General features: G+C 41.0%; 1 protein-coding gene across 1 annotated transcript; it reads right to left on the minus strand.

Annotated features, from left to right (window-relative positions):
- Nucleotides 1-5,789: 5,789 nt before the first annotated feature.
- Nucleotides 5,790-16,022, minus strand: TRIL (TLR4 interactor with leucine rich repeats). The gene has a single exon (XM_077268820.1). The coding sequence runs from the start codon at nucleotides 15,451-15,453 to the stop codon at nucleotides 12,847-12,849; it is 2,607 nt and encodes an 868-aa protein (XP_077124935.1). The 5' UTR covers nucleotides 15,454-16,022; the 3' UTR covers nucleotides 5,790-12,846.
- Nucleotides 16,023-22,880: the final 6,858 nt, after the last annotated feature.

The following is a 22,880-nucleotide window of genomic DNA, read 5'->3' on the forward strand; positions in this document are numbered from 1 at the left end:
CATGATACTATCCATCTGGAAAAAATACAGCATAAATGATATGAAAGGAAAAGTCGACAGCTTTTATTGACAAACATCTGTCCATGTGAAGCATTGTACCAGTGTTTTCTCTGCTGGGCAGGACTCTAGTCTTTGTGTTCTTTGCTCCCCAGGTCTCCTTTCAGTGAAGTCACACCACTAGCAGATGTAATCTGCCTTCATACCATGACACATGTTCCACATCGTTCTTCTGGGACCATAATACAATATGTTTAGTACATGATGTAAGTAAAGTTGAAATCCCAAAATTTCACTAAATACTGTTTACTTAATCTCTGACAGGAGCAGTTTGTTCCAGACTAGCACTAATCACGTTCATCACAAGGGGCTCCATCTGAGGACTTAATACTGCTATTTCAACAGATTGCTTAACTAACTATTGTGTTAAATGACATTGTACAAGAGTCATGCTGTTACCCCTGCCTTGTTATATATTCTGTGTTCCTTAAAAGGGTTGTCTAGCACCAAGAGGGAGGTGAGCAACACGGATGACGGAATAGTTGACTGCAGATTAAATGAATACTCCTGGTAAAGCTACGTTCACACATTCAGTATTCGGTCAGTATTTTACATCAGTATTTGCAAGCCAAAACCAGGAGAGGGTGATAAATACAGAAGTGGTGACATGTTTCTATTATACTTTTCCTCTGATTGTTCCACTCCTGGTTTTGACTTACAAATACTGAGGTAAAATACTGACCGATACTGATCATGTGAACGTGGCCTAAGTGTCACACACTGTATTATGCATCCGCAAAGGGAGGTCGTATGTCTGAGGCCCCCCTGTTTATTATGCTCCAAATATATATATACATGGATATTACAGTAGGCACAAATATACACACATATAGCTTCATCAGTGTTCAATTTCCAACCTCAAGAAGAAAAAATTGTGGAATTCTGAAAATCACAGGAACAATAGACATTTTAATGTTATGAAAACAATGAAAAATTGGATGTGGTCAATGGGAGACAAGTCTGGAGATGCTACACCATGGCAGCAGGTACAGACTAAGCTGGCTGCTCACAGTAGCATGAGCAACATGCAGACTAGCATTGTCGTTTTGAAAAATGGCACATGGGACACAATGGAGAAATGGCCGTACCACTGGTTCCTCGGGTAAATTAATGCAACACTTTGCGGTTAATGTACCTGGAATGACTACTAGAGGTGTCAGGCTACCATACATTACGACACCCCTACTATAATACTGGAAGTAGGACTAGTGTGACATTTCCCCGTGAAGGCCATATCATGACGTTGCCCATGTGGTATCCAGACCAATTTCAATCTATCATTGCATTCAATAGAAAAGAAGGACTCATTGCCGAAGAGGATAGACATCCATTCCAGCTTCTGTTGCCGTCTTGCTCTGCACCATTATTGCCTTTGAAAACCGTGTCGTGAGGTCAATAGATGCCTGTAACTTGATGTCTGGCTCATAGCCCAATGTTGTACATTACGCACACATATTTTACAGACATACAGTACAGACCAAAAGTTTGGACACACCTTCTCATTTAAAAGATTTTTCTGTATTTTCATGACTATGAAAATTGTAAATTCACACTGAAGACATCAAAACTATGAATTAACACATGTGGAATTATATACTAAACAAAAAAGTGTGAAACAACTGAAAATATGTGTTATATTCTAGGTTCTTCAAAGTAGCCACCTTTTGCTTTGACTGCTTTGCACATTCTTGGCATTCTCTTGATGAGCTTCAAGAGGTAGTCACCGGAAATGGTTTTCACTTCACAGGTGTGCCCTGTCAGGTTTAATGAGTGGGATTTCTTGCCTTATAAATCGGGTTGGGACAATCAGTTGTGTTGAGCAGAAATCTGGCGGATACACAGCTGATAGTCCTACTGAATAGACTGTTAGAATTTGTATTATGGCAAGAAAAAAGCAGCTAAGTAAAGAAAAACGAGTGGCCATCATTACTTTAAGAAATGAAGGTCAGTCAGTCCGAAAAATTGGGAATACTTTGAAAGTGTCCCCAAGTGCAGTGGAAAAAAACATCAAGGGCTACAAAGAAACTGGCTCACATGAGGACCGCCCCAGGAAAGGAAGACCAAGAGTCACCTCTGCTTCTGATGATAAGTTTATCCGAGTCACCAGCCTCAGAAATCGCAGGTTAACAGCAGCTCAGATTAGAGACCAGGTCAATCCCACACAGAGTTTTAGCAGCAGACACATCTCTACAACAACTGTTAAGAGGAGACTTTGTGCAGCAGGTCTTCATGGTAAAATAGCTGCTAGGAAATCACTGCTAAGGACAGGCAACAAGCAGAAGAGACTTGTTTGGGCTAAAGAACACAAGGAATGGACATTAAACCAATGGAAATCTGACTTTGGTCTGATGAGTCCAAATTTGAGATATTTGGTTCCAACCACCGTGTCTTTGTGCGACGCAGAAAAGGTGAACGGATGGACTCTACATGCCTGGTTCCCACTATGAAGCATGAAGGAGGAGGTGTGATGGTGTGGGGGTGCTTTGCTGGTGACACTGTTGGGGATTTATTCGAAATTGAAGGCATACTGAACCAGCATGGCTACCACAGCATCTTGCAGCGGCATGCTACTCCATCCGGTTTGCGTTTAGTTGGACCATCATTTATTTTTCAACAGGACAATGACCTCAAACACACCTCCAGGCTGTGCAAGGGCTATTTGACCAAGAAGGAGAGTGATGGAGTGCTACGCCAGATGACCTGACCTCCACAGTCACCAGACCTGAACCCAATCGAGATGGTTTTGGGGTGAGCTGGACCGCAGAGTGAAGGCAAAAGGGCCAACAAGTACTAAGCATCTCTGGGAACTCCTTCAAGATTGTTGGAAGACCATTCCCGGTGACTACCTCTTGAAGCTCATCAAGAGAATGCCAAGAGTGTGCAAAGCAGTCATCAAAGTAAAATGTGGCTACAATGAAGAACCTAGAATATAAGACATATTTTCAGTTGTTTCACACTTTTTTGTTAAGTATATAATTCCACATGAATCTTTAAATGAGAAGGTGTGTCCAAACTTTTGGTCTGTACTGTATACCTGGTACATATTCACACACAGACACTCAAACACATTACACCTTGCATGTAGTCAACAATTCACTAAGGTTTTTGCCTTTCCATATTCCTAGCTATACCAGTCATAACTTATTTTATACAAATATCTGTATGCAAGGTCTAGTATTTTGCAAAAAATTAAGTGCAGTTCTAAAGTTATCTAATATCTACGGCATAGAGAATAACATTACGATTGCTGGCAGTTCGACTGCCATGGCTCCCTCCGATCCTGAGGACCGGGCTTAGCTGAACAGAGCGGAGGCAGATCACGCGCACTGCCTCTCCATTCATTTTAATAGGAGCGTTGAAGAACAGCCAATCACACAGCTCAGCAATCTCCAGTGCGCCCATTAAGAATGAATGAAGTGTTCGTGCGTATGATCGAACTTTGCTCCATTCAGCTGGTAGCCCTGGTACACAGGATCGGTGGGGGCCATGGCGGTCAAATCCCCAGAGATCGGAAAGTCATCCACTTTCTGCAGGATAACTTTCCGAGAATATTCCTTTAAGTTTTAGTGTGGGTTAAATGCAGGAAAAAAAATAATTGTACCATTTTCATTTACACCATTTTACTGTTATAACCTTAAATAAAGTCACTGTAGTATCTGGGTTGCTACAATTGCAAGGATGCCAAATATATTTACTTGTTTTTGATGCGTATTAAAGCGTATTAACAGAATTTGTTTATTGTAATTATTTTTGCTTCATTAATTTTTACTAGCTTTCATGAAAAAAAAATCTTTTCTTTTACCATATGTACTGCATTATGTAGATGTATCTAGATATTCCAGTATATTATACTTGTAAAAAAAAGAATACTATTAAGGTCTCTAGATACTGTAGAGAACATTTTCTCAAGCATAAAGCATAGCCTGTGGCTCACTGCTAGAGTTTCTGCCCTCGATACAAGTCCTAAGATTGATTCTTGGAAAGGGCAATATATTTGAAAGATCAGAAAATGTAATATATAAAATCCACAGCGCACAGATGCCAGAAGGTGAACATGATCTAGTGTCCTGTTTCCAGTGAGAATCTATCTGGGAAGATGAGAACACAGCAATATGCAAAAAGAAACTACATGGGTCACGTACTGTGCTTGCAATGAGCCAGTATGCTGAGAAACCAACATAAATATTGTCCCATTTCAGCTTCCTGGCTTGTTCCCCTTCTCCACAAGCCCCTTTGTGGTTTAACCAGCTGCACTTGCAGTATGGCTGCCCTGGTATTATGCCTAGTGCCCAGTGGTATTATGCCCATAATATTGAGAGCCTGAGGAACAGTGACATCACTGAGAAAAGGAGCAGAATGGTGCTAGATCCCGGAGATTATGGCGGGAGATGAGTATATTAACACAGTCACACTACATCTCTACCCTCTACCCTCAGCTACTGTATCCTCACCCATCCCTTGTAGATTGTGAGCCTTCGCGGGCAGGGTCCTCTCTCCTACTGTACCTATTATGACTTGTATTGTTCAAGATTATTGTACTTGTTTTTATTATGTATACCCCTCCTCACTTGTAAAGCGCCATGGAATAAATGGCGCTATGACAATAAATAATAATAATAATAATAATCCACAACACATATACACGTTTAGGGGAAAAAAGTTCATGGGAGGCCTTTTTTAAAGCACCACTCCAGCATATTGCTTCTTGTTTCAGCACTGGAGTGGTGCAACTAATCTAAGTTCCCTGCCTCTAGTATTATACTTACCATCTGCTGTCTTCAGCTCTTGCCAGCGCTGCTCTGGTCCCATGCCACCATCTTGTTATCACAACTTGTGACTGACCGGAAGTCAGAGGTAACGGTCACAAGCTCTCAATGCAAGTCTACAAGAGCCTTGTTCTGGTTCTCATAGACTTACTTTGAGATGTGACTTTTGGATCACTCAGCAAACACTGGAGCGAACCGGCAGGTCACAAAAAGCAGAAGACCGACCAGGGCAGTGCCGAGAACAGAAGACAACAACAGCTGGTAAGTATAATACTGGGGGGCAGGGAACTTTCATTAGCTGCACCACTCCAGCGCTAAATTAAAATAGAAAAAGCGCTGGAGTGGTGCTTTAAGCTTCCAAGGGGTGGGAAAATCCACTGTATATAGCAATAGCAGCTTTGTGAATGAGTTTTTACAAATTCTCATGCACACGCTGTACAGAAAATGCAAGGCATAGACTGACCTTTGGTGCAGATGTGAAATACCCTACATGTCCATTTATGCTGCAGATGTCACTGCGTTGTGAAATGTGCGTAAACATCACAGCCCCTTTTTTTGGAAGAAAATGACATGGCTGAAAGGTCAAGTGGGAACATATCCATAAAATACTCACGTACAAGGATATGTGCAGACAGGCCAGTTACGATGCAGATTTTGCAAGTGGAAAATTCAGTGCGTGTAACATACATTCAATACTGATGAGATTTTATGAAAAACCCACAACAAAAAGTGACATGCGCTTGATGCCTCAAACTACCCCCCATAAATCTAATCACACAAAGGAGCTCCTGTAAAGATTTATATTATATACTGTATATCATACAAAGGTTAAAAGGTAGAATCAGAATATGAATTGCGGCATGGAAAATAAGTACGGTAGTATTTAAAAATGGTATAGAACCCCTATAATAACTCATTTGGGTTCTCTACCCCCCAAAAAAATCAGGAACACAATTTTTATTTTTAAAAAAAGTGTTTTTAATTTCATGAAGTACAAACTACCGTAATTGTAATAGTCAAGCACCATCTTATAAAATATTACAACAGTTGCATTAGAAATAACATCTTAGCATCTCCCATTGGAAGAATATCCAGTGATATGTTGACACATAATTCCATACACATCATTCCTAGTGGTTCTCTCTATGGTATTATTCTTTAGCATCAATAAGGAATCTCTTCCACTAACGGTATGTGTCCACGTTCAGGATTGCATCAGGATTTGGTCAGGATTTTTCATCAGTATTTGTAAGCCAAAACCAGGAGTGGGTGATAAATACAGAAGTGATGCATATGTTTCTATTATACTTTTCCTCTAATTGTTCCACTCCTGGTTTTGGCTTACAAATACTGATGAAAAATCCTGACCAAATCCTGATGCAATCCTGAACGTGGACACATACCCTAAGGCACAGATATTAGGTACAAACATGGAGGCAGGTTAAAAAGACGTGAATTAAAGCATAGAAAGTAAAAGCACCAATTTGCAGCAAACATCATACAGCGTGATCTACAATGGAGGCTCCAACAAAGCCAGATGTGAACATAATCTTAAAAGCTTTTCACATATGAGTGCGCGTGCTTTTTAAAAAACTGTCATATTCAGTATTATACAATGTGCACGTAAAAAACAGAATATATTAGGGTGCCAAATACGATGTAGCATGCACTGTTCTTTCCAATAAAACATAGGTACAACTTACACCTTTTTTATCATCGTACAAAGAGGAAAAAATTAAATACCTGATGTGGATAAAGTAACAAGTTCCTAATTCTTCCTTGGTTGCACAGTGGATGTTAAAATTAAATAAACGAGGTCTAATATGTGCACGCTTGTATGACTTACTGATATGAAATGAGCACGAAGCAGACACATATTGACACAATTGGTGTGGCCAGTAAAATCTAAACTTGGCTGATCTACTGTCCCCCAAAATCCTACTTCTACCCCATATACCATTTATCAGTGGTAAAGCCTGCTGAAAATGGAATTTGCCAAGAACAATGCAATATATGGCGGTATTATTCGTCTTTATTCAATGTGTTCATTTCAGTACTGCGATTTTTTCTTTTGAACTTCACAGGGTTTTTTACATTTTTATTACATTTTATTGCTATATCTGCCTTCAAAGAAACATAGAAAGCAACATACGACATTATACAGAATAAATTTAGTTATAATGCCACACACGCATCCTTAAGAAATTGCATATTCTCTGAGGCCATTGTAATCTCAGGCAATCTTCCATTATAAAACGATTCAATGTATAAAACAACTATCTACAAAACAGAAATATATTCCAAATAATATTATTACTAATCCATTAATCAGAAGAATAAAGTCCACAAAATATGATCGGTCACTATGGGATTTCACAGTTTGCTATTACTTTTAATAGTGATGTGTTCTGACTATACAATAAGTAGTGTGAGATCTCCTGGAAACCACTGAATACTGAATATCTTACAAAATTGTGGTCATTTAGTGTATTGTGCTGTCATATCATTTGACAAACAGAATATTATATTTATTGAGTGTATAACTGGAAATAAGTATTGAGATCACGTTAGATTCACTACAGCAAATGTGACATCACTGATCACTTGTTAGCTAAAATATAAAAATCAACTGTACAGAGGGAGCTGAAATGTCAGACTATTTTTTACATCCAAGTAAATGTCCCTTCAATCGGCGGGCTGAGAAATAGCTCACCATATGCTAATACTGTATGACCATATGTTAGCAATTCAGCATGAATGTGACTGGGCTGCTTCCATCTCCCATTATTACCTATATATAATAGTGACCGTCTGCATATACACAATGAACTCCCCACCCAGGAACAAAGGACTAATCACTCTTCTTCTCTGGGTCAAACAGGGTCCCGGAAGTTTGCCTCCCATCAATCAAATTTTTTTCCTTAAGAAATGTCCAAAGGTGCTTCCACATTATGTTCTTCGTCGCATTCAGTGGTCCGATAGGTGCTTACATCCGAATCCCCCGCAAAACAGGATTCCAGTGTATGCGCTGAAAGGGCCTTTGACCACAATGGAGCCAATGGAGTCAACAAGTGCTCTCGTGCATCCTTTTCGGGCGTATACACCTACTGGTGGGAGACTCAGACGCAGTCTACTACATCTAAGTGTCCACCTCTAGTAGGCGTATACGCCCAAATATTGTTTTCTGGGAGGGTACAAACCTAAGCCATGATGGGCTCACTGAGCAAGGGAAAAACACAGTGAGAAAGGGCCCTAAGATGGAGTACCTCCAATAGTAGAAGGCCTAAGGTTAAAAACCTCAGGTGCACTGAGAGGACAGAAGCCTGGCGCTCACCTTTACTGCAAGCAGTGCAAGTCCAGGTTCCTGTTTCACACCACATACACTTTATGAACAGTGGAATACAGAATCAGTATTAGGATCTAACCAGATGGGTGTATAATGGAGGCATCCAAGGTGGCCAAGGCAAGCCCAAATCAGGTTGAATTATCATCCAAAGTTGCATTAACCTACACAAGGCATCAGTTGGACTAGAATGCCAAGGACCCACGAGTAATATTGACTGCGGAGGACAACTGTTCAGCTACATGCAAATATTACATAACCCTCATTCACAAATATATAATAATAAACAGAGTAGTTTGTTAAATGAATGATGAAATTATGTCCTTGACTGTACATAGTGAATCAAGTGAACTGTGCCAAGTACTGCTCATCTAGGAGGATGAGGGAACCACTATAAGGGCCCACCGAGGGATTTACCAGTTCCCCTGTGTGCCAGTCCGAGCCTGCAAATCACCATCTCTACCTGATTTTCCACATTGTCAAGTAAGGAAAGGGAAAGGTGTAAGAGATTGGCAGAAGGATCAATAGGTACCACACTGTCCTACTACTGGGAATGGTGACATAAACCATCACCAGGAGTTGGCCTGGTCCTCTCTCCTCCATACACTAATTAGGAAAATTAGCAAAACACGTTACCCATCAAAAAGAAGAGAAGCAGTTTTTGAAGCTATGGTAATGATGTACTTTAAAAAAATTATATTGTGGTACCTTAAATATTTTTAAGCCCAAAAGACAAAAACATTTTGCAGGTATTCTAGGTGTGATATCATCTCTGATTAGTCAATAAAAGTATTTACAAGCTTTCGAGACACAGAGGCCCCTTCATCAGGTTCACACATGAGATTTTTCTGTTTAGCCAATAAAGGTATCACTTGTAGAATACTTTTGTCTTTTTTGGCCATAAAAGTATTTATATTGTAAAATGCTAATCAGTCAGTGCATGCTGTGAAACTAAATGTGATAACTTCATCTTAATAAGTAATTAATGGCGTACGATTGGAAAATTGAATGCAACCAAACAGACATATTTAGTGCAAGATGAACATTTAAAGCAATAGTGTACATGGTTGGACGGGGTGGCCACAAATAATTTAGGACACTCGGTTAAAGTAACAGTACACAATGCATATGTTACAAGGGAGATGAAGGATTGCAGTTTCCATACATTTGTAAACATATTGAGCTCTGTGCCTGGCAGATGGGACTAAGAAGAACCAATATTTGCAGAGAAAAACACATGCAGAGCAATAAACACAATACAACTGGCAGCGAAGCCGTCCCTGTGATTGCATTATGAAAGAATCTGGTGACGTATGCATTGGCTCACAGACCCCTGATGGAACCAGAGTGCTGGGAACCATGTAAACACTTGAGGGTGTAAACCCCCAGATTAATTAAATTAATAGGCACGCCTGCATATAAATGTAAGAATACCGGGAACAGTCATATTTTTCCAGTATCAAAAGAGATACATGTAAGTACAACACTAAAAACATTGCAATGGCCCAGCCCATAGCAACCAGATTATTACAAAAGTCAATGTTCTAAGCAGGGGTGGAAGAACTAAAATTTACAGGGGTTTTACAGGAGTATAAAAACATGGCTTTTTGATTTTTTTTTTTTTCAAAAACAGCACCCCACCTGCCCACTGGTTGTTTGTGGTATTGCAGTTCAGTCCCAATTATCTGAATGGAGCAGAGCTGCACTACCAGCCTCCAAGCATGGACAGGTATGGCAGTTTCTGGAAGAAGCAATATTTTTCTGCTTCTGTGTGACCCATTGATTAAATTCTATGGGCAACAATCCAAACATGTTCTTCCTCTCACATTGTACCATTGGAGACTGGGTTTTACATGCAAACCAGATATCTCTCATAGACATCTCTGCAGCTGCTCACTAGGAAAAAAATAGAATATAGATTTATTACGAGATACAAAATACCCATTCATGGCCATTATTTGCAAACTATCAGATGATGGGCATAAACCTATTCCAGTAAACACCAGTGAAAGGAGCAGGCATTGGACTGGTAAAGGTGAACTTTAAATGGTACATTCACGCTACCATTTTCCATGGGCATTGTAAACCAGGAGAAAACTTCCACAACACGTACTATTCTCAAAAAAGAAAGGGTACTTAGGCTCAGGATTTGTTCTGCCCTTCTTCAAACGAGGGGAAAGGCAAATATTACATACCCATAAGGCACACTTTTAGGTATTGTAAACTGGCACCAGCTTTGGCATAAACCGTTACCTTTATGGCTTATGTTGCTCTTATTTTTAATATTTCGCATATATAACTGTTCAGTTTGTCGCCACATTCTTTGTAATGTTTCTAAGGACACATTACAAGGACTAGGGCTTTTCTCTTTGCTTCAGTTACAGATGTAGCAAATGTTATCTCAACCCACAATGCGCCATCTTGATGTGTTGTCACAGATGGTTCTCCCGGAAAAGTAAGATAACGTTGTACAAGTTGACCAATTAAAATTTTGATGTCTACTTACTATTTTTTTTTTCTGGCTGCCGTCACGCTAGCAGTATTTGGTCAGTATTTTACATCAGTATTTGTAGCCAAAACCAGGAGTGGGTGATAAATACAGAAGTGATGCATAAGTTTCTATTATACTTTTCCTCTGATTGTTCCACTCCTGGTTTTGGTTTACAAATACTGAGGTAAAATACTGACCAAATACTGATAGTATGGGGGAGGGTACAAACTGCTGGTGGTGAAAAGGAGCGTGTACAAACTGCTGGTTGTGAAAGGGACCGGGTGCAAAGTGTGGGTGGTGAAAGGGGGTGGGTACAAACTGCTGGTGGTGAAAGGGAGTGGGTACAAAGTGTGGGTGGTGAAAGGGGGTGGGTACAAAGTGTTGGTGGTGAAAGGGAGTGGGTACAAAGTGTGGGTGGTGAAAGGGGGTGGGTACAAACTGCTGGTGGGGAAAGGGAGTGGGTACAAAGTGTGGGTGGTGAAAGGGAGTGGGTACAAAGTGTTGGTGGTGAAAGGGAGTGGGTACAAAGTGTTGGTGGTGAAAGGGAGCAGGTACAAACTGCTGGTGGTGAAATTTCTACATTTCTGGGGGGGGTTCAGTCAAAATGGGGTGCAGAGTGTACATTAATGAGAAAAAAAATGAACTTTTTTTAATTTACCAAATGGCTGCAATGAAACAAAGAGTGAAAAATTTAAGGGGGTCTGAATATTTTCCGTACCCACTGTATTCACATAGACAGGCCTGAGTTACACCTCCTCCCTCAAGACCCAAATCTGCAGCAACTTTCAGCAGCAACATTTAAGAGTATATTATAGGTGTTACAGGAGTGAGCACTTCTGCATGTATGGCCAAATCCTACAATTGCGAGCACCATAATTCCAATTAATTCAATAATTGACCTCAGAGCAGATACTTCTTATGTACAAAATATTCCCTTGTGCAACATATATATATTACCACGTCACTATGACATAACTCTTGCCTAGAGAATAGATTAGTAACATGCAGAATTTTCCGTTAAAGGTATGCAACCATAAGAAAATGACCTATTGTTTAAATCACATTTTCATTTTTCAGGTTAGCATTTTTAAAATGAAAACTCAGGTTTGTTTTTTCATTACAATCTTCATTAAAAAAAAAAAAAGTAAGACATATTACAGTTTTAACACTGGCCACTGCGGCTATTTTAGACTCATACTTCCTATAATTTCATGAAGAGTTTTCAGCAAGGCTCTTTTTCATCAGAGGCAGGATTACAATGACACATCCTTGCACTCCTTCCATTCACAATGACCTTTGCACACACTCATTAGATGCTTCAATACAAAATATAGGATCTGAAACTCTTCATTGTCATTATGTACATGTGTTGTTTCTATTCACTGTGGTTATGTACATGTGTTGTTTCCTAAAACAGGAAGTTAGAGTCTAGAAAAGCCCCAGTGGCCGGTACGAAAACTACAAGGTTTCTAACTCTTATTTTAATGCAGATTATGATATAGAAAAAACAACCATAATATATAAAAATATATATTTAAGGTATAATCCTGATTAAAACAAAAGGTTATTTTCCGATGATAGCTTCAGTTTAATACAGAATGAAAACATACAGTACACCAGTAACATGGAAATGTACTTCCAGTCTTCATTTTCTGGTATGGGGGACAGATGCCACCAGGTGCTTATATGTAGAAACAATACTGTAACATTTACCAGCTCAATCTTAGAGGACATGCAATCTGCATGAAAAACTGCAGGTGTGATTCCAGCCTAATGTTAATAATAATACTGGTGGTCACATGTCAACCTATACCAGGAAAAAAAACACATTGTGAGTATTCTACATATTATACATATATTTCAAACTTTAAAGAAAAATCACATGATTTTCAGAGGTGTAAGATAAGCAAACACAACACAAACTAACACCAGCATAGATACGGTATATTTGCCATTCATGGTTTCGGGTGGGTAAGCTTATGTTGTCATGTGCTCCCTTTCATTAAATTTGACACTGCCCTCTTGGTACTGTAAACATATACCTATATACCTATTAGTATATTGTGGTTTTCATGTAGCTATAGAGGCTTACTACATCTAACCATAAATAGGGGTTAATTCCTGCTGATTGGCCCAATGGCAATTGATTCACAAACCATATGTGTTTGTCATTTAGTCATGGCTGTTCATCAGTCTGGGAACCTCTGCAGGAGATCATCTCTGTGTAGATTTCCTCCCTCTCGGAAACGGTCACAGCCAGGAAACTCAATAAGGTCTGCTTCTCCCAGAGCACACACTGCAGTGCGGGGTCGATGTGACTGAAAACCTGAGAAATCAGTGGAAACTCCAGTACCCACAGACCTGTATGGCCGACGTGTAGAGTACATTTGACGTACATGGACTGGGGCTCGTCTACGACACCATTTCTTGCGTGCTCTCCTGGAACCCCAAATCACCAACCCTAGCAAAAGCAGCAAAGCATTCAGGGCTAGTAGGCCCAAGGCTAACATTTGGTAATTAATTACAGGGTGCTCATCTTCAGAAGGTGAGGTCACAAGTCCCACACAATGTTCCCTAGGAGCCACAGGACAGGCTCGACCATTAATGATACTCTCCACACACACCAAATATGGAGTATCTCCTGTGAGCTCTAGCAAAGTTAAAGATTCTGCATGGCCGCGAGGATACACAAATCGCTGAAAGCGGCCACTCTGGCCAAAACGTTCATACAGCACCCTGAATAAGACATGCCCATGGCTATGAGAGACTGAAGTCTGCCAGCGTACACGTGCTGTGTTACTTCCTACAGATTCCACCGAGAGATTAAGTAGATGCAGTTTGTTAAATTCACATGGATCAGAGAGGCCCAAGGGGGCAACTTGTTGTAATGTTTCCCTGTGGCCATCATGAACAGAACCCAATGATGTACGCAAAGAGTCAAGCTGGTTTTGATGCAAGGTCTCTGCTGCGGGCATGGCCTGTCTAAACTCAGGACCCAAAATGCCATCGTGTGACATTTCAATAGGTGACTCCAAGGTACCAGCCACCTCAGAGTTCTCAGATTCAGAAGGCTTTGTGGTCTCATGTGGGTGTTTGGTCTGAGCTGTAGAGGTACTTTGTGACAACTTGTACGAAGTTGGGACTTGAGCCCCCACTTGCTTGAGATGTAACAGTGTTAATGGCTCAGTTGCAGTCTGCAATGTATCTGCATTTTGCTTTTCAGCATCTCCATTCTGTTTAATTCCATTAGGATTGCTGGATCCAATTGAAGTCTTTATATTTCGTTTTTTATCAGTTTGTAGTCCCTTTTGACGTCCAGAGCCACCTAACCTTTTCTTATTCACAGGCCTCTTTGTGCTTGGCACCATTTGCACTGATGCTGGGGTTAGAAGCAAAGTAGGTCCTCTTGATGCAAGTGTTGATTTAGGAGCTAATAAATGAAGAAGAGGAGCAGTTTTCGTTGTCTGGTCTATAGGCTCAATACTAGCATCACTCATCCTCTGGTTTATAGAATGGTCATCTTGCATGGTAGTAGCCAGTTCTGGAGATATGGTGCTAAGTGTGCAGCCTCCTACTGCCTGTAAATAGGCATCATCAAGGTAGTCCAAATATTTCCCTGCAACTTCCAGAGGCTCCCTGCACTGTACAAACACAGTTAGCATGCGGCTGCGTGAATGCAGGGTCCCCAGAATCCAGTGCTTAAACCCCAATAGATGGCAGTTACAGTTCCATTGATTTCCATCCAGCTGTAACCGATAAAGAGCTAAATTACTAGAAAAAATATCCTTAGGGAGGAAGTTCAACATATTGTGCTGCAAATCTAGTACCCTTAGACGGTTTAGTCCATTAAAGGTTCCGGGTTGCAATTTTGACAAGGCATTGCAGCTCAGGTTCAGAATTTCCAAACTGTGCAGTGATGCCAGGAGGCCTTCGGGGAGCTTGGCCAGTGAGTTGCCATCCAGTTGTAGCTCTTGCAACATCACTAGCCCTTGAAAAGCCTTACTATGGAGTGTAGAAATCCTGTTTGAGCTGAGAATGAGCTTGGAAAGCCTTTGTAGTCCATTGAAAACACCTGGTCCCAGTTGTTGTAGATTATTTCCAGCCATGGTTAGTGTGTTTAAAGAGCACAAAGGCAAAAATATAGGAAATCTCAAGGAATTCAAGGGGTTTCCTGACAGGCTCAACAAACGCAATTTGACAAGACCTACAAAGGCATTTTTACTGATATTGGTAATTTTGTTGTTTTCCAGATGCAAGTAAAGCAGATTCGAGAGACCCAAGAAAGGAGATCCATGAAGTATCTGGATATTATTACTGTCCAGCCTCAACTTAATAAGTGACACTAAGTTAGCAAGACTGGATTGACTGATATTGTGAAGTTGGTTGCGATTCACGTTAAGGACCTTAAGTTTCTTAAGTGGCAACAAAGCATTAGTAGTAAGAGTAGAAAGCCAGTTATTGCCCAGGTACAGTTCTTCCAGGTGAGTGAGTTGCTCAAATGCCTTCTGATGAATGAACTGTATCTGATTATACTGCAGATCAAGTCTTTGTAAATTGTAATAATTCAAAAAGTCTATGGCACTTAGGTTGGTAATAAAGTTTCCTCCTAAGCTGTAGGTTTTAGTTGCTGCTGGGCTTACAAAGTGGCTGGATTTCGGAACTGAATATAGCCCCCTGTTGGAGCACAGTATATGTTGTGAATGTTGACAATCACATGGTTCTGGACACTTCTCCACACTCCAGCCAACAGTGGGAGTCACCAATATCAACAGCACCAAAAATATAGCCTTCTCCATCTCACCTGGGTCTTGGTATAGGTGAACCCTGTACTAAGCATCTCCTCCCAGTGTTCAGGCTTATAAATCCCCTTCCAAAACTAGAGACTTTTGGCTGAAGGATCGTACAGGAGCTCCAGTTTCTTAGCACCTTGTTAACTCTTACATTACTGCTCGCTTCAAGTTCAAATGCAGCAAATCAAAAATGAATGTGGATGCATATAGTCATTTGTAGCATCAACACTCACTGTGCAATGCAGAATTCCTCTTCTGAGCTCAGAGATCCAAGCGCTGATGTCCACCCTCTTATGGAGCGACCAGATGTGGCTGTGCAGTAGAGAAGATCTGCAGCTCGTTAGCAGTCACTCATGGATCCATGGAAACGTGAAGTTTTACAGTTGGTCTAGAAGTCATCCCAAGTTTGCACAGCTTGCTCTTAAAAGTTTAGTGAAGGATCCAGGTGTCCATGCCATAACTTAACCTCTTCTTCATTCTGACTTGTACACATCCAAGATGCAGCAACTCTTGTGCAGCAGAGAAGTTTTGAGCTTTGTAGGAGGAGGAAATACGTGCTTCCCACACTGGCTCCCTGGAGATTGTTAGCAAGGAAAGAGGATCCTAGTGAGGCAGCTCAGAGCTGCTGGTGGGAGGAGGAAACATCCAGCACATGCGAGATAGAAAGAGAGAGCACTCACTGACTAATAGGGGAACAAAGGGGGAGCCTGAGCCAAAGCCAAATCATCTGCTCAGTCTGAACAGTTTTCTCCCCCAGCAATCCTTGTAGCTATTGTACTACTACATATTGATTTCATTAAAATATTTCCATACGGTGAATACTACCTTTAAGAAAGGAACCAGAAAACTTCTGTCCTTCATCCAATATTTTTCAGCTTAGGGGTAGATTGTCAGCTGTAGCACTGCAAAGCTCTTGTACTACTATATCCTGTAGCAATACATAGTGTATATTATATTTATTATGAATCCGTCAGATCTATTATACTACTGCATTTTTTTTTTGTCTAGTGGGTATAGCAACATTAAAGAGACCCTTTGGTCCAGAGTCACAATTTAACATCTGATTACTCACCAGCAATTGGATCGCCCCCAGTGTAGGGCAATGGGGTACTCGTTACCGGGTCTCTCCAGGTTCTGGGGATGTCACGGTGGCCCGACCCGGCCCGTGGCCCTTCTGAGGGGCGCCTAATTAAAGGTGAAGTCTGTACGGTGTTCGTGACGCCACCTGTGGTACTCGGTCAGGGTGATCGACGCTGCTTAGGGGTCCGCTGGGGTGATGGAATGGCAGCTAGATGGTATACCTTCCCACAGGTGAAGTATGTCTCCAGGGCTTCCCAGAAGTGTAGGTGGTGATGGTGGACGATGTAAGGTGCAATGAATAACGAGGACACAAACGTTGCAGTCTCTTTACCTTTTACTGAAGACTTCAGCGTCCACAGTCCAGAGTACCGTTCACAGGGCAGGCAGAGTCCGGCTGGTCCGAAGGCAAATCCAGAGTTCTCTAAACCAGGTGGAAATCAGTAGCCTTCCTACTAGCGCCTGTGTGTTGTAATACCTCCCTGCTGAGCACCACGGGATAGTCCTCACAACTTTCGTAGTTGTTTCTGGGGCAGAACTCCTCCCGGTATTATCTCCTTGTGCTGTGACTTCGTTTCTCACTCTCCAAAATACACTTCACTTCATGTCCTTTCTTAGGATGCTGCTGCACGTGGGGCAGGCGCAGCTCCGTAGCTATCTATCTTGTGCTAGGCCTCTGTCAGGATCCCACCCATGACAGGGAACCTCTGTCTGCAGCTCAGATGTTCCTCCTCCCTCTGTCTGCCTGACAGGTCCTCTCTGGGTCAAACCCAGGCAGCTTCTCCCTCACTTCCTATCCAACCCACCAGTTTTACCCGTGTGTGAGGAGTGCCCTAATAGATAGAAGCAAGGCTCCCCCTGGTGGACAGGAGTGTGAAGTGTGGTGTGTGACTTGTGATACCTGGCAAGGTGAACTCCTTTAGTACCATCAGACGTAAAATCACTCCCCCTGGTGGAAGAGCGACATTACTGCAATGACCAGGACTCTGGGGCGCTGCACTCCCCCCCATTAAATCCAGTACTCCGGGACTGGGAAAAGAAGAACAACAATACATGTTAGCAAAAGACATACAAAATTTTGGAATGCTGTAAACAAATTAATTTAACAGTGCTTCCCTTTATGGGAGGTGAGGACACTTGAACGTTACAAACAAGAACATATTTACATTGTGCAAAAGGCAGATTGAAAACAGTTACTATCTATCTATAGAACCAATTACCCATACAGGTATTCTATCTACTAAGTGCTATGTCAACAATAAATCAACATTTTCTTTCTCTAAGTGCAAAGTCTATCAACCATCTATCTATGGCTCTCTAGAGGACTCACTAACCCCTACGGGTTCACTTTTATCGAAATTCAGAACAAGTTTCACCTCCACTACAGGCTAGACCATATCTTCCTTTCAACTTCCTCTTGTCCTCCATTTTATTTAAAGTACATCATTAAACATTTTTCAAACATTTCTTATCACTAGCTTTCTAATTACATACTATTACTATGTATAACCATTATTACTATCTAACTTCTTAAGGCAACATTATCACTTTTAAACATTCCCTTTAAGAGGAAACTCTAAGTCTTTTCAGAGGTAGTGCAAATAATCACATCATTAATTCCCAAGTCTTTTTAAAGGCAACATGACATGATGTAATATGAAGGACCCGTTACGAACCCCCGAACCTTGGTCTTGGGTGGGCTACAAGACGTGTAATCCTGACCCGGAATTCTGCCACACCAACGGATTTTTCTTCAGGTCTGTGAAGCAAAGCAGTTATTTTTACAGCAGCAGTTTCTGTTAAGAGGCAGTCTCTGTAAAAGCCTCCTGTGTAAGACTAGTAGAAAGCACCTTTAAGAAGGTGCAAACTATGTACACGTAGTTTTTGATCATGCGCAGTTCATGATTCTGCAGTTCTTTAAAAGAAAAATAGAAAAACTTGAGACAATAGGGATCCCGGGTAAACAAAGGGATCCCTTTAAGAATTAACCCTAGACGGGTTTAAGCAGCGAAGGAAGAACAAACAGTTAAAAGAACTATATACAGTTTTCGGTTTTCCGAGGTTTACTCTCATAATAAGTTACAAGACATCAGTCGGTAATGAACACTTCTTGATCGGGAAAGCTCTGGTCCCGTGCTCTCGTCTGATGCGTTGTCAATGTCGTTGGTTCGTCTTTCAAATGTGGTCAAGTCACTAGGAGTCTTGGTTCGAATGTCAGTTTTAGTGGCAGGTTCAGTAGTAGAAATGATACATACCGTGGTGGTAGTGTTAGGATTTGTCAGTTCAGAGTTAGTCTTAGTCAGAACATCCGATTTCTTACATTATCGCTAGTCGGAACAATGAAAGCAATTGTTACAATCCACCTCTCGTGTCTCCCCTAGTTCCTCATAGATTATATGCTTGAGAGTAGGGCCCTCATTCCTCTTGGTATCTGTTTATGTGATTATTGTTATGCTATAATGTCTTTTATTGTCTGTACAAGTCCCCTCTAAAATGTATTATTATTATTATTATTAATAAAAACATGTACAATAATCATGAACAATACAAGTCACCGACTGTTACAGGAGGAGAGAGGACCCTGCCCATGATGGCTCACAATCTACATGAGCTGGGTGATGATACAGTAGGTGACAAAAGAGCTGGTCGTGCAGCAGTATGGTGGCTTGGTGGTTACTGCAGGTTGTAGGTTGTCGGAAAAGATAGGTCTTCAGGTTCCACCTCCAAAAATTCTCAGATCACTCAGTGATTGTAGGGGGCATTGTGGGGGCCAGGGGGAGGAGGAATATAGAAGGATGGTTTCTGACTTGTGGATCGGTGCCGGACTAACTGTCTAGAACTAAATGTAAAGAAAACCAAGGAGTTGGTGGTGAGTCATAGAAGGAAAAAGGAGGATTACTTACCAATCAATATTGCTGGCCAGGAGGTTGAGATTGTTGAGAGCTACAAATATTTGGGGGTTCACCTTGACAGTAAAATCGATTGGAGGTGTCATACAGAAAAGGTTTACAAGAAGGGAATGAGCAGACTGTACTTTCTTCGGAAGCTCCGGTCGTTCAATGTGTGCAGTAAAATGTTGGAAATGTTCTACCAGTCCGTTGTGCCAAGCGCCATCTTTTTTGCTATCATATGCTGGGGCAGTAGTGTGCGAGTATCTGACGCTAATAAGCTCAACAAACTTATCAGGAAGGCAAGTGCGGCTGTTGGCCTCCATCTGGACTCTTTTGAGGAGGTATTGGAGGATACAATTCAGAAGAAGTGTAGGGCTATAATGAACAATAATACACACTCACTATACGAGCTGTTCTTGAAGCAGAAGAGCACATTCAGCAGCCGTCTCATCCTACTAAGGTGCAAGAAGGAGAAATTCAGGAAATCGTTTGTACCTACTGCTATGGGGATGTATAATAATTTCCTAAGGGTGCTAGACAACAATGACTTATTGCTGGTGTACTAATGTCAATTAACAGTGATTTATATACCTCAACCACCCACATTTATTTGTTATGTAATGTTGGTATACCTGTGCAAGATTTGTGTCCAAATATTTTATGTACTGCTGTTTGTATTGCTGCTGTAATACCGTAATTTCCCCGGGGATCAATAAAGTGTATCGTATTGTATCGTATCGTATTTGTAGGTTTCCTCGGTAGGTGAGAGTGTGATATGTTGGGGTAGAGCATTCCAGAGTGGAGGGGATGAAAGGGACAAATCTTGTATGCGATTGTGGGAAGAGGAGATAAGAGGGAAGTAGAGCAGGAGATCTTGTGAGGATCGGAGGTTGCGTCCAGGTAAGTATCGGGAAACTAGGCCACAGATTTATAGAGGAGACAGGTTGCAGATGACGTTATATGTCTTGGTTACAGTTTTGACTGAAGTCTCTGGGCAATTTCAATAATAATAAGTAATAAGTAATAATTTTATTTCTATTGCGCCAACATATTCCACAGGACTTTACATTTCAGAGGGGACTTGTACAGACAATAAAAACATTACATAATAATAATCACAAAAATCAATAGAGACCAAGAGGAGTGAGAGCCCTGCTCGCAAGCTTACAATCTATGGAGCTATACTATTCAGAAGATTCCTAGTGTCCTTATTCTAGTCCCCCAGCATGGCCATGGTGCGTCTGCATATAGTCGGTACATACTGTCTGTCTGAGACGCATGTGCTCTCGGATTGGCCAGTACTACTTACATAAGCAGCGCTGGCTATACAGGGAGAGGTTTGTGAGACTAACTATGCGCAGTTGGCAATCTGTCACTAAAGCAACCTTCTAGCTCGAATATTATAGATAAAAAGAAAAAAGTGATGCATGGCACTGCTACTAACTGTTTCTAATACCACCACAGAAATTCCAAGCTGTTGTGCCTGTATGCCTGCTGCTGGACACTTGGGTGCACGCCTGTCAGTCCATGATAATCCAAAACAAAGAAAAAAATGGAGTGCACTCACCGGTCCAAAATGCAAACAGTCCTTTAATCAAAACATGTGCAGGTACACTGGGAGAACGTGGAACAGAAGTGTTCCACGTTCTCCCAGTGTACCTGCACATGTTTTGATTAAAGGACTGTTTGCATTTTGGACCGGTGAGTGCACTCCATTTTTTTCTTTGTTTTGAACCTTCTAGCTCGCTTACAATATGTCCATATATCCATATACATTACAAATTTATGTGTAGACACCTTACCTGATATCCTTCTTACTGCTACTGACATGGTTCAAAGGCATGACACTGCATTCCCCATGCAACTGCAGTGGTCACTTTGGACAGATGACGTGGACCCACTAAAGATAGTCTTGTCTTAACCTAAACGGATTTGAGCTGATTGCCAGCTCATAAGCACAATTTATAACTGGCTATTAAAGACTATGGAAATAGAAAGAGGGAGTGGGTGAAAAGCAGAGTATAAAAACAAGCAGAAGATGCAGGCAGACCCTGCTGCAATGATTTAGCTTATCCCATGGATGGATGCACAGCTATACTGCTCATTACTGTTGAATAATACAGCACAACTGGTGTAAAACGAAGGCTACAAGTCATTTAATGGCTAGAAACAGTGTTATTCCTTATACACAATAGTGGGAAGGGATATATGGATAAACCTGCTGTGCTCCACAATGATTTTTTTCATTGTGATTTTTTTCTTGATGAAGGAGTTTGTTCAAATTTGTAATGTGCAGATTAATAAAACTACTCTTTGTTCAACACCGTCATCGCCATTGGACATCTTCTTGACCAGCAGCACAGCAGATTTATCCACATATCCCTTTTTACTATTGCATTTACTGCTGGTTTTAATGTAGCATATGGAGCAGCAGTAGCTGGTATCTATATCTGCACAGGAGTTGTGCCTGACACAAGCCAGCCAGGTGAGCAATTCCATACTATCTACGTTTATTGCCCCGGTAATGGACTATTGTGTGTTTTTGTCACTTTCTAGCTGTCAGGATCACACTCAGTCGGAGAAGCCTTTGGAAGTGGGGAATCACCAGAAATAATACACAAGACACGTCTTGTATAGTGTATCACTGGGAAGTCTCTGAAGCACGCCTGCCTTCAATGTGCTATCCCTTCTTTATATAGTTGTATCGGTAGGTTCAGTGGTTATACAAGTTTTGCATGTTTAAACAAAGAGACAAAACAGGAAAGAAAGAAAAAACAGTTTCGTGGGCGGCAGTTTCACAACAAACAGTACAAAGGCAATTCCACAGACAAGAAAAACAGGATTTCATACTATAGCTAAAATGTCCTTGAATGGACAGGTCAATATTTATCACAAATTCTTTTTTGTGGTTCATTGAGGTAACCATTTTTGTTCTGCTCTTCACAATCCCCCCTTTGACATATTCCATTCAAAACCTTGTCATATAGACGATCATTTTAGCCATTCTTTTTGTGATATTACAAAAAAAAACAAAAAAAACTTTATATTCTCGCATCCATTACACAAAATTTATTTGTGCATACCGAGATACCCTTGAGTACAACCTTGAATAATACATATATAATTACAATAACCATAACTGTATGTATTAGGCTTTGCATAATCCCGGTAACCCACCCACTGATCCCTCTGAACCAATTGGCCGGGTTAAGAAAAGAAAAGGTATCTGACCACCAGCTATCCTTATTTTGGTCATTGTCTTTGTCATACTGATCCCTGAGTCGTTGTACGTCTTCTAATTTAAATCTCATACTCATAGTACTATTTGGGTCTATATAATGACAGCAGGTGGGTCCGATGATTTGACACATACCCCCTTGTGAGGCAGTTAGGTAATCCAATACCAGGGTATGTTGGTTAGTGACTATTATAAGCTGATTCTGTACAGCTATACTAGTATTTAAT

The sequence above is a fragment of the Ranitomeya variabilis genome, chromosome 6 (assembly GCF_051348905.1).
Source record: "Ranitomeya variabilis isolate aRanVar5 chromosome 6, aRanVar5.hap1, whole genome shotgun sequence".
In the NCBI taxonomy this organism is placed as follows: Eukaryota; Metazoa; Chordata; class Amphibia; order Anura; family Dendrobatidae; genus Ranitomeya; species Ranitomeya variabilis.

Coding starts and splice junctions, on each gene's coding strand:
- TRIL (XM_077268820.1), bottom strand. CDS start 15,453: ATGGAGAAGGCTATATTTTTGGTGCTGTTGATATTGGTGACTCCCACT.